Source organism: Zingiber officinale, chromosome 5B (genome assembly GCF_018446385.1).
Source record: "Zingiber officinale cultivar Zhangliang chromosome 5B, Zo_v1.1, whole genome shotgun sequence".
In the NCBI taxonomy this organism is placed as follows: Eukaryota; Viridiplantae; Streptophyta; class Magnoliopsida; order Zingiberales; family Zingiberaceae; genus Zingiber; species Zingiber officinale.
Genome location: NC_055995.1, coordinates 72,765,478 through 72,778,774, shown reverse-complemented (window position 1 = coordinate 72,778,774; position 13,297 = coordinate 72,765,478). Strand labels below are relative to the sequence as shown.

The window sequence follows — 13,297 nt, the reverse complement described above, 5'->3', positions numbered from 1 at the left end:
GTGAGCTTACTGATAGTTGATATTCACAATAGAGTAGCATAGTATCTTCAAACTGAATTTTTAGGTTTTTCATCATTCTTTTGAGCCATAGCTTTGTATTCCACTTTAGCATTACTTCTTGTTTTTTGCTACGCCATGTCACTAAATTCCCCCATACTATCGTGCAATACCTTGAAGTTGACTTTCCATCATCCATTGATCCTGCCCAATCTGTGCCAGTGTATGCATAGACTCTTCTATCCTCAGTCTTTGCAAAGAATATTGTTGGAGATATAATCAAAATCTCATATTGGAAAGATATGAAAAAGATCATGGGTTTACAAAGATATAAGATATCTCTATTGACATAAGACCTTTTGAGTAGAGCCTAAAAATAAAATTATCAGGGCTTAGACCCAAAGTGGACAATATCATGTTATTATGGAGATATATGTAAATTCCTTTTGACGCAGTAAATGGTATCGGAGCCATGATCTAGACTAGATGCCATGTGGAGTGACCTTGAACGAAGTTGCGAGGAGGCCTGAAGCAAATCAAGGTAACCCGATGCCCGGAGCAAGTCAGGATGATCAGATGCTTGCGGGGAGGCCCGGTGCAGGTCAGGGTGAACTCACGGGGAGGCCTAGAGCAGGTCAAGAGTGACTGGATGTTTGCGGGGAGGGCCCGGAGCATGTCAGGGTGATTGATGTTCGCGGGGAGGCCCGAAACAGGTCAAGAGTGACTGGATGCTCATGGTAATGGTGGTTCTTTGTTTGAGGAGAGGATTGTTGGGATACAATCAAAGTCCCACATTGAAAAGATATGAAAAAGATGAGTTTAAAACAATGTAAGATATTTCTATTTCCATGAGGCCTTTTGGGTAGAGTCCAAAAACATGGTTAAGTGGAAAATATCATGTCATTGTGAAGATACGTGAATTCCTTTTGGACACAACAAATATGTGTCTCAAGATTATATCTATTGCATTCAGATGACCTTGGCATGGTGAGTGCACATATTGACTTACCATGCTAACTCCAAAGGCGATGTTTGGGCATGTGTGGGAGAGATGAGTCTTCCAACAAGACGCTGATAGATGCCTTTGTCAACTAGTTTTCCGTCAAACTTTTTTCCCTTATTCCTCAGTTCAATTGGCGTGTTACTTGGCTTGCATCCTAACATGCCACTTTCCTTCAACCGATCTAAAGTGTATTTCCTTTGAGACACTGAAATGCCCTTTTTGTTTCGAGCAATATCCTTTCCCTAAAATTATCTCGGTGTTCCAAGATCTTCAAGCTCTCCATTGAGAAAGACATTTTTTATATCAAGTTGCCTGCCAATGATAGAAGAATTCTGATAATATTGAATTTGGCAACAGGAGCAAAGGTCTCAGTGTAATCAATCCCATAGGTTTAAGTAAAACTTTTGGCTACCAGACGAGCCTTGTGCCTTTCAATTGAACCATCAGCCTTATACTTAATCATGAAAACCCTTTTGCAAACAACAACACCTTTCCTTTGTGGTAATTCTGCCAAATTTCATGTATTATTTTGTTTTAGAGCATGCATTTTCTCAAGAACAACAATCTTACACTTAGGAATAACTAGTGCCTCCATGACAGACTTGAGAATCAATTCATTTGAAGTGAAAGCATTAAATGTGGAGGATAAATTAGAATATGAGATAAAGTTCGAAATGAGATGTTGGGTACAAGTTCGAAATGAGATGTTGGGTACAAGATCGGACACCCTTTCTAACCGCAATTGGTATACCAAGATCGAGAAATATACCTGACTTGTTATAGGATTCTACCATCAATTCATCTTCTTGGTTGTGGCTATGATTCAAAATTTTCCTTGAATAAACTAGGATATCATGTTTTTGATTTGATATTCCTCCCGTTTCACTAATTTAAGGGATGACTTGGATAGGATAGACATAGAGACAGGTGTGATGTCCAAATTAACACTAAGCAAAGGAAGAGTATCTTCATCATCCTTTGAGAATGTGCCACGACCTTGCTGTGGCACATTTTTGATAGCGTCACGGCCATGGAACATGCTATGGTTAGGTCGTGGCGCGTTTGAGTTCTCCACTTCAATTTGGGCACACCACAGCCGTGGTGTCATCCATGGCATTGCCGTGGTTGATTCTTTTTAAACCTTCATCATCCTTCCCCTTTGAAATAAGGGATGCTTTCAAAAAAGGTGACATCACAAGTAACATGTTTTTCTTGTGTGTGGACAATAAGAACAATAACCCTTTTGAGTAGGGGAAAACCCTGCAAAGACAGCTTTAAGAGTTCAAGGGTCAAGTTTGTTGTGCTTATGGGCATGGACATGCACAAAGGCCATACATCCAAATGTCTTCAAAGATAGATTATTGAAATTTGTGGATATGTGTGGGTGAGAAGAGATAAAGGTGTGTTAATGTTTGTGGAGCGACTAGGGAGACGATTGACGAGATAAACAACTCTGAGGGTTTGCATCTCCTCATAAATATTTTGGAACATGCATGGTGAAAATAAGGGCACATGCTACCTCCGACAAATGATCGTTTTTATATTCAGAAATCCCATTTTGTTGTGGAATATGGACACATGAGCTTTGATGAATAATTTCATTTTCCAATAAATAGTCGGCCTTGAAATATTCTTTATCATTATCGGTTCTAAGAATTTGAATATTTATTTGAATTGGGTCTGAATCATTTTGTGGAAGGCTTTGAAGATGATACATTTGTCGTTTAGAAGATAAACCCAAGTAACACGTGTATGATCATCAATAAAAAAAAAAGGCAGTCCGGTGCACGAAGCTCCCGTCATGCGGGGTTTCGGGGAAGGATCTATTATACGCAACCTTACCCTATTTTTTGCAAGAGGTTGTTTTCAGGATTCAAACCCATGACCTTTTGGTCACATGACAACAATTTTACCATTGTGCCAAGGCTCCCCTTCACATGTATGATCATCAATAAATGAAATAAACTATCTTTTCCCATGAGGTGTGAATTTGTGAGGGGCCCCAAATGTCTCTATGAATTAATGAGAATGGGTAGATGATTTATATTGTTTTGGAGAGCAATGGATGCGAGTATGCTTAACTAGCCGACACCTTACAATGGAAAGACAAAGGATCTTTATTAGTAAATAATGAGGGAAATAAACGATTCAAATAACCAAAACTAGGATGACCAAGATGATAGTGCCAAGACATTATTTTCTTATCACTAGAAACATAATTAAAAGCAACATTAGATACTATTTGTATCCGCAAAGTAATAAAAACCTTAGTGAATTTTAGCATTGCCAATCGTCTTACCTAATAGTAGGTCCTGAAATTGACACGACAAAGGCAAAAATTTAGCAGTACACTGATTATCAAGAGTGATTTTGCTGACAGAAATCATATTACATTTTATAGCAGGTACATGAAACACATATTTCTGAATAATGTGCTGAGATAATCGAATATTGCTTATGCCAGAAACTACAACTAATGATCCATCAGCAATCCTAACAGTGGTTTGACGAGAACATGGATAATAGGAGCAAAAAAGATTTCAGCCACCTGTCATATGGTTAGAGGCTCTAGAATCAATGATCCAAGGGGTTGTTGAATGATTACAAATGGATTAATTGAGTTTCCCAGAGCAAGAGCCAACATTAGAACTGCAAGAAGCATCGAGGACCATTTGGTTGAGGAGTTTATAATATTGTTCAATCTGTTCTTTGGTGAATGGAGCAGAAAGAACGGAGATAGTAGGGTTTTCTTGGCTTGATTGAGTATGATATCCATGACCTTTATTCTTTTTTGTGGTTGTCAATTTGCTGACTTCCCATGTATTTCCCAATATTCATCCTTGATGTTGCATAGTCGGTTGCAATGTTCATACTAAGGATGCAGTGTTCACACCAAGGGTGTTTATTTTGACATTGACTTGGTGCGGGACTTTTGGTGGAAACCAAAGCTAAAACATCTACTCTAATGGATTGTGGTGCAATAATCTCATTGGTAATCACGACCTTCCTAAAGTTTTTTTAGGAGATGGAAATGGATCACATACAACCATATGACTACGCACCTCATCCAAATTATGATTAAGATTGGCCAAAAAAATCAAACACACGCTCCTTTTCAATATTGCAGTGAATTTTGACACTACAATCAGTGCACGTTGAATTTTCTTCAAGAAATAGATCAAGTTCCCGCTAAAGATCTTAAAGATTAGAGGAGTATCATGTCACATAATTTGAACCTTGTTTCAATTCTTTCAGCTTCGATCGTAGTTAAAAAATCTGAGAAGTATTGTCCATATCGGAATACATCTTCTAAGCCGCATCCAACACCTCCTTGGCCGTCTTAAACCAGAGATAGTGATGATTAATGTTGGGTTTCAGGGAGTTAATTAGCCAGGCAAGCATGATTGAATTCTTTGCTAGCTAGATATGGTGTGGTGCATCGCTTGATGTGGGCTGAGAAGAATCCCCCATAAGATAACCCAACTTATCTCTGTCGCAGATAACAATCTTCACGGACTGGACCCATTGTAAATAATTATGGGCTTATGTGCCATAATTTGCGAGGATGAGGTGTCGCTTTCAGAAAGAAGAGACATGGTCGAATTAGTAGACATCGGTGGACATGGTATTACTAATAGATATCGTTGTTGTCTTTGGAGGAGAAGAATCACATGTGTTTGTCTACATAGAGGAACTTTGCCATGATACCATATATAAACTAAATTGAGAAGAAAAATTCTCTCATGTTGTATTAATGAACTGGGGTTGATAAATAAAGAAGGAATAAATTAATAAAAAAAGAAAATTATTCTACCTAAATAAATTATTCTATCAAATCACTCTAATTGATTATATCTATTTGCAACCATGATTATCTCTATACAAAGAAAGATAAAATATTTAATTATATCGTACAAAACCTAATTCTGTTTTAATATGTGAAAGCTCTTTTTCGTTGCATTGTAAGTTTGTTGTCTGTTGATTGTTTGTTTGCTGGACTTTCAGAAACGAGGCTCTACGCATTGCTTTCATACATGTTGAAGAAAAAGTAGCTGCTGACGGACAAGTTACCAAAGAGTTCTACTCAAAGCTTGTGAAAGCTAATGATAATGGACAGGATCAGGTAAGCAGCAAGTTTCTTCTTTTCTCTCTTTTTTTAATCTTTAGTAATTCTTTATTATTGTTGTTTATACTCCATATGTGACTGACATGTGGTACTAATTAAATATGAAGATCTTTTATGTGCTAAATGCTCAAAAACAAATTTTTACATAACTTCTCTGATTCTGTCTATTTTGTATATTATTCATTTATACCCTTTCAGAGCTCGACCTCTGATGTGTCGAAAATTCTCTGATTAAGGAGAGGACTCATTCCTCTGTAATTTCATGTTTTCAATTATTCGTATGTTTATTATACTAAGAAAAAAATGCTAGCGAGTTACCTCTTTAAAATCTCAACTCTTTTCAGAATCCTGAATATTTTTAACCTGGAAGATGTCAGAAGCTGATAAAAGTTGAAGTTAATTTTTTCTTTATCATAATGCAGTGTGATAGTGGAAAGATCTTGTAATGATTTGGAAATTGACAATATTTAGAAATGGTCAATGGTAGGTAATAATGGTTTCTTCTCTGTGAAAAATTACAATTTCCATTGGCCCTGTTCCCATATTCTTTTTTTGCCTGATTACCCTTCTGACAAGGAATTGAGAACATAATATGTATGCCCTGGCAAATTGATGAATTCATTAGACTAAGAATAGACATTTTTAGTTAATATGCATGGTATCACATGTAGGGACATGCTCATGAGTCATTTTCATACAGTATCATCTTTGTCTCTCTGTGCCTTAATTCGTTATTACACACGTGTTAAACCCCTCTGGTAAGAAAAAAATTAGTGGTAATTAATGCAAGTGTTGTTGAGCCTTCAATTTATTTTCTGAGAAATGAGCTACAAGCGTACTAACTTTTCACAGCAATTCCGATGCAGCTTATTCTGCTAAATAACAAATTATCTATCATGTGGTTTCACTAAATTTTATTTATATTTTTGTCATTGATATGGAAAATTTTACGAGCATGTTTTTGGTTTTTTGCCATCTAGGAAATTTATTCAGTAAAGCTTCCTGGAGATCCCAAGCTTGGGGAAGGGAAACCTGAAAACCAGAATCATGCCATAATATTCACCCGTGGAGATGCCATTCAGACTATTGACATGAATCAGGTTGCTTTTTGATCCATTGTATTTTTAGAAAGTTTATTCTTCTACCAGTTATTATTTTTGTTAACTCGTAACTTCAAATCTTCGAGGTAATTAATTGAGGATGAAAACATGATTCGAGCATGGTTGTCAAATTTCCAATCCGGATTTTAGGATATTAAGGTTCAAAATGACTTAAAACTAATCCAAATTTGAAGAAGGATCTTAATTGGGCTTGATCTTATGAACCTATTGTAGGATCGAAAATGAACGAGAGAGTAGAGGGTGAATACCATTTTAGAACTTTTCTTTTCAGTTTTAAAAATTTGTTGGAAAACTTAGTACGCAGCGGAAAAATTAAGAGTAACACAACGGAAAATAAGTATGCGTTTATTTTTACTTGGTTCTTAGTCACGTGACTACTACTCTAAGGCCCACGATCCCTTGGACCGTATAAATCGAGCAATCCACTAAATTTCCCCTTGGAAAAAACCTTCGGGTAGAGAGGTCGAATACATAAATGAGAAAAGTGTAACAACCTACACTTTCCTATGTAGGTATAATAATAACTGAAAACACACTTTTACCAACATATGTAGTAGTTGTAGTTCGTAGCTCGAGGTCAGTGTCGCTGCGATTGCAGTAGTTGGGCGTAGCAAAGTTGCAGTAGAGCAGTAGCAGTGACATAGCATAGTAGAAAGAGCTAGGAGGCTTATTGAAAGTTGATGTACAATGATGAGGTCAAGCATTTCTTTTATACTGCTTTAGGGGCACCTCCAATGACCCAGGGTCCTCCATCGAGCTGATCCGTTTCGAGATGGTTGCTGTTTATCAGCCTGGGGCGCCTCCAATCCTCTGAGGGCGCCTCCAGTCCCATTCGAGGAGCCTCCAATCAAACCATGGCGCCTCTTATCTGTACGGGGCGTCTTCAGTGCTTTAGCTAAAGTGCCTCCAATCAATTGAGGCACCTCGAGCACTATTCATTCGAGACTTATTTTTTGCTCTAACTACTGCAAAACATGTTAGTCTAAAATAACAAAGCACACCTGTAAAATAGAATTAGAACACATAATAAAATTTATGAATTAGATCTTGTTTATACGATTAGGATCTAGTTTTGGTCTCAACTTACATTTTCTAAATGGATCTAAGTTAGACTGGCGCAAAGTCCCACGGGGACTCATCTTCACTGGATCTCTCCTCCAGTTGTGTACCTTACCATTTGCGAATCACTTAACTTGTCGTCTAACCTACCAGGTCTTTTTGGCAGATGGCCATTTGACTTGTAGCCCATTGTAGGTCCTGAACATCTAACTAGACTTTCTTGTAGATATAAGATCCTCTATTGACGTATCCGAGCTTTTTGCTAGTTATCAGGTCCTCCTGATCTAATTGGACTTCAACCTGGTGTCTGGTCCTTTAGCCCCGTCAAGTCTTTTTCTTTGTACACTTGGTAAATTATACATAATATAACTTTAACTATTTGTCATCCATTAAAACTTGAGTTTCACAACAATCTCTCATATTTTTATGTAATGACAACTTAGATTAAAGTTAGAACAAAAACATGCATCATCATGTTATGATTATGTTAAGAGAAAAAATAGTAAGCATTTCATTTATTCTAGCATGGTTTTATTTCTATGATTTTTTTTTTTTTTTTGAGTTATCTAACCAGTTATACTCTGTTTGACATTCATCAAAACATGCAAAGTTAAGCCAATAAGTAGTAAACAAATCAACAATTTATAAAAATATTACCAAGCAACTTACCATCCCAAATAATTTCAAACAAACACCTCCCTTTAACACTTTTGAAATAATATAATTTTTATTTCAAAATTTTGTACTTAAAATGTTAAAAATGTTTTAAGTAACATTTGAAGTCTTGAGAATCAGTTCTGAAGGAATGTTTTCTAAACATATTTTCAAAGTATAAATTTTCATAAGGATTTTCTTGTAAAAATACTTTGAAAGATGACATAAGAAGTAAAATTTTTTTTTCTAAACAAGTATTTTAAGTAAGAAAAGTTTTGATAAAAGTTTTCTAAACAAATATTTTTCAAGGAAATCTTATGAGAAATTTTGTTTGAAAGTACTTTTCTAAGCAAATATTTGTCAAGTATGGAAATTTTGATAAAATATTTTTATCTTTCCAATTTGTTTTGAAAACTTTTGAGAGATAATTTTGGAGGTACTCTTTTCTAAATTATTTTATTTTGATTTTTTTTTTAAGTGTATATGTTAATGGAATCTCCTCCTTAACCTAACATTCTCTTTTTTTCTTGACAAGTATTTTAAACAAAGTATTCTAATGTCCAAACATGCAAAGTGATACATCTAAAAAATATTAAAATATTTTCAATTAAGCATCTCAATTGTACTAAATTTTCAAACAAGGTAATTTTATGAGTTTTAAGAGATGATTAATTCAATTATTTGGCTAAGGTAGATTTTTTATTCTTAATTATTTTTAGATTAAATTAGTAGAATTTTTTAATTAAGTTTAAATAATTTTTTTTTATTGATTTGCTTAAAATAATTTTTTTTTTAGTCTAATTTAAATTTTATTTGAGCTTAAAAATTCCTTAAGTCATTTAATTAATTTAAAAAGAATATTATTTAATTTAAAATGAATAATTGATAATTTTGAGTTAAATTGATTAATTTTTAATTAAATTATTGCTTTCTAATTAACTTTATTTGTCATTTTGAGTTAATTCAGTTAAAGTTATTAATTTATTACATATTAAGTTAATTAAAAAAAATTAATTGTTTTAATTGAGGATTGAATTATGATTGATTAATTAATCGTTGAATTTTTGATTAATTAACTTGATTAAATTATGATTAATTGAGATTGATTAAATGAGAATTAATTAAGTTTGATTAATTAATTATTTAATTTCAGATTAATTAAACTAGGATTAGTTGATTAATAAATTTCAGATTAGTTAGGATTAAATTCAAGTTTTAAGATTAACCTAAATTTTAATTTTAAATTTAGGTTTTAATTTAATTTATATTAAGTTTTGATTTCCTTCAAGTCAAGTTTATATTAGGTTTGATTTTAAATTTAAGTTAAGTTTAGATTATGTTTAATTTTAAATTTAAGTTTTTTACTTTTAATTTAAGTTTAAAATTTATGTTTAATTAAGTTTAGCTTAAGTTTAATTAATCATCTCACCCTATTCAAGTTTCAACGAAGGTAATACTATAGTTTTTGTGCGATGAGTTATGCTGTTTTTCAGGGATTGTTTAACTTGTGTTAGATTTAAGTGTAGCTTTGGATCCACCAAGCAAACTTCCTTGAATAAGCTTCCAGGCCGTGGTGAGTCATTTGAACATCATTAGAGTAACCACGTATTTTAGACAAAGCTTTTTAATTAGTCTCACCCAGAGGATTTAGTACTAATCCTTGGTCTTAATAAGTTAGAATTATTCTAAATTTATCTAGCCCTAATTATCCAAGTGGGTAGGTTAAGGTCTTGAGATTCCAACTAATTTGGTACCTCCCAAAAAATTATAGAAGTTTTGTTTTGTGTTTAAGTAATGGATTTCATTTTTAGGTACATAATTTAGATAAGCTTTGAGAACCTATGCTTTGATTTGTTTCTTATTTTGACTAACTAGTGAAATGAATGTTTTATTAGTTGAGCTGGATTTATATTTGTTTCTTATTTTGACTAACCAGTGAAATGAATGTTTTATTAGTTGAGCTGAATTTATATCTGAGTCCGGACTTGTTGTATACAACTCTTTGGGATTCAAGTATCATATCTAAATATTTGGATCTAGTGGTGAACTTTTCTAAAAGTCTTTTACATTTTTTAACTTCACATTTCAATATGGAATTCTCTTTCTCAAGTTTTACAACTTGAGTTGAATATCTATGTTGAACTTGTTCAGTTGAGGAATTCAAGTTAAGTTGTTCCTTTATGTGATTTTCCTTAAGGAGCACTTTAATTTATTCTTCAGTTATAGTTAATTTTTATTTAAGCATACAATTACTTAAATTTGTAGTTAAATTATATTCTATCTCGTTAGAACCTTCTGAAACGAATACGGATTTATAGCTTGATTCGTACTTGGACTCATCTTCTTGGTCTGATTTGCTTTCCGACTCGGGTCTAGTTGCCATCAGCACGAGATAGTTTGCTTGCTTCAGTTCTTCAACATCCGATTTTTCTAAAGAGGACTTGTCCGAGGTGACTTTGAGTTCCTACTTTCTTTTTATTTTCTTGGACTTTTCTTCTTTCAGATTGGGACAATCGTGTTTGAAGTGACCCTTCTTGTTGCATCCAAAGTAGTTAATGTTCGCCTTTGCGTTGTTGGATGTAGATTTGATTATCTTCGGTAGATCCTTCTTGGTGAAGTTTTTCTTCCTTATGGTGAATATCTTTTTTGCCAGGTTTACTAGTTCTTCATCGGATTCTGAGTCAGACTCAGTTTCTAGCTTGGGTTTGGTTTGTCTTACCTCCTTGGTAGAACTTGTAAAAAACGCTATACGTTTGTCGACCTGTTTTGATTAGTCTGTTGATGCAGTTCTAATTCACAAAATAATTCATCTAATTATAATTCGGAAAGGTTCGTCAAAACATTATAAGTATCTACTATAGATGCTCACAGCGCATTTTGAGGAAACGAGTCTAGGGCATACCTTAGTATATATCGGGTTTTGAGTTCGTGGTCGACGAGGTGAAATCCATTGAGGATGTCCTTGATCCTCATGTGTAGTTGACTTGCGGTTTTTTCATCCTGCATTTTTATATTAAATAACTTATTTCATAATAAATCTTGTTTTGTTACCTTAGAATCCTTTGCGCCTTCATGTAGCTCAATCAACTTATTCCAAAGGTCCTTGCTGTCGAACGGTCTGATTTGGTTGAGTTCCTCATTTGTCAGTCGACATTGGAGGGTGTTTAGCGCCTTCGAGACAACTTGGGCCTTCTTTATTCTTGGGTCCCATCTTTATGGGTTGAGGAGCATAGCTGTTGCTCCATCTATTGGAGCTCTGCACCCTTGTCGAACGCTGAATCATTGTTTAATGTCCGTCTTTAGATAAACCTTTATTCTCTTCTTCTAGTATGGAAGGTCGTTTCTGTTGAAGAGTGAGGGCGAGTACTATATTCTTTATTTTGGGCCCATTCAGTTTAAAATATCTTGCACACAAAAAGATCGAAAGAAATGGTTGCCAAGAATAAGTTTTGGATTAGTAGTGTAGGAGAAAATAAATAAGATAGAAAATGACTCGAGTGGTGTTGCACTGATTTCGAACAATTAAAAAAAGAGAGATTTGTCAGAAGAGGTGATTTCACCTATTCTGACTCGAGACGAAAATACGAGGGGAAAAAATTTGCAAATATCTCTGCTCGAATTGTGGTTGCACAAATTCAGAGCGACTCTGTTTTGATAACAATTGTGTGATAAAAAACAAACAAGAGAGGGAGGGGTGAATCTCGTTTTAAAACTTTTCTTTTCAGTTTTAAAAATTTATCGAAAAATTAAGTACAAAATGGAATAATTAAGAATAATACAGCGGAAAATAAGTACACGTTTGTTTTTACTTGGTTTGTAATCCCGTGGCTATTACTTCAAGGCCCACGATCCCTTGAACCGTATTGATTGGACAATCCACTAAATTCTCCCTTGAAAAGGTTCGGGTAGAGAGGTCGAATATAAAAATTAGGAAAATATAACAATCTACACTTTCTTATGTAGGTATAATAATAACTGAAAATACACTTTTACTGATGCTTGTATTAGTTGTAGTTCATAGCTCGAGGTCGGTCTCGCTTCGACTGCGGCGCTGTAGATCGGTAGCATAGAAATAGCGCAACAAAAGAGGTAGAAGGCTTGTTCAAAGTTTATGTACAATGTTGAAATCGAGCACTTCTTTTATATTTATTGGGGGCGCCTCTAATGACCTAGGGCGCCTCCATTCGAGCTGATCCGATTTGAGATCATTGCTGTTTATCCACCTGGGATGCCTCCAATCCTCTGAGTGTGCCTCCAGTTCCATTCGAGGCGCCTTAAATCAAACCAAGGTGCCTCCAATGCCAAAACTTTATCCGCGAATCTTATATGCGCAGGGGCACCTCCAGAGTGCTTCAGGCACCTCCAATCAACTGAGGCGCCTTAAGCACTGTTCATCCGAGGTTTATTGTTTTGCTCAACTCTTGCAAAACATGTTAGTCCAAAATAACAAAGAATATCTGCAATACAGAGTTAGCTCACATAATGAAATTTATGAATTATATCTTGTCTGATATGATTAGGATCTAGTGTTGATCTGAACTTAGATTTTCAAAATAGATCTAAATTTGACCCGTGCCTAAAGTCCCATTGGATGGGTCCTCATTAGATCTCCTTCCTAAAATCCGTTCTTGTCCATGAAGAAGTGGTACGGAGTCCTCCATCGGTTTGCAATCGCCATAATGCCTGCACGTCCCAGTTTGCGTCTCATGAAGCATCCTACGAGGCTGAATACGAAGGCATCCTCAACTATATCAATGTCGTAAAAGTCAATCTTTAGACGCTCTCCATTCCGCTCCAAATGTTGCAATAGCACGTTGTCTGGTCTTGGAAAGGAAAGGGGCAGTGAGGCAGTATGTTATCCAGGTGCTGTGTGTGTCCAAATGGAAAAGGGCTAAAGCAGCCTGTCTGCTACTGTTCTTCACACAATAGGAACCCACCAACTCTTTTGTCTATAGTGTTCGTCTTCTTGCTGACAACTCCAGGTCTTTCCCAGCTCCTCTGTGCAGATGTGTTGCTCCTCTCTCCAGGTGGGCGATGATGTAGCTCTATTCTGAGCAGCACCACCACTCCGACTAGTTGCTCCGCTGCACTGTCCACCAGCACCTTCTGCTAGCCTTCCTGCTCACCATCGAGTAGTGCCTCTGCACTGCTTTGTTGCACCACCGCCCAGTTGCACGGGGCTGCCACACAACCGGTGTGGCACCGCTTCTACTGCAGCTCAATAGAGAGCCATTGGGTCATCTCCGCGTCAACCAGGTTCGTGTTGTCGCAGGTTGTCTTGGGTGTCCTAGTGCGCGCACAACTTTGTTGCTCCAATCACTTCCCTCTAGTTTCTAA

General features: G+C 35.6%; 1 protein-coding gene across 2 annotated transcripts in view; it reads left to right on the top strand.

Moving 5' to 3' along the window:
* LOC121984516 (callose synthase 10) overlaps window positions 1-13,297 on the top strand; it is a 111,120-nt gene that overhangs the window by 85,658 nt on the left and 12,165 nt on the right. For both annotated transcript variants that reach the window (XM_042537473.1, XM_042537472.1), the window contains exons 35-36: window positions 5,006-5,123; window positions 6,107-6,226. In XM_042537473.1, coding sequence (XP_042393407.1) covers window positions 5,006-5,123; window positions 6,107-6,226 — 238 coding nt within the window. The remainder of the gene's footprint in view (window positions 1-5,005; window positions 5,124-6,106; window positions 6,227-13,297) is intronic.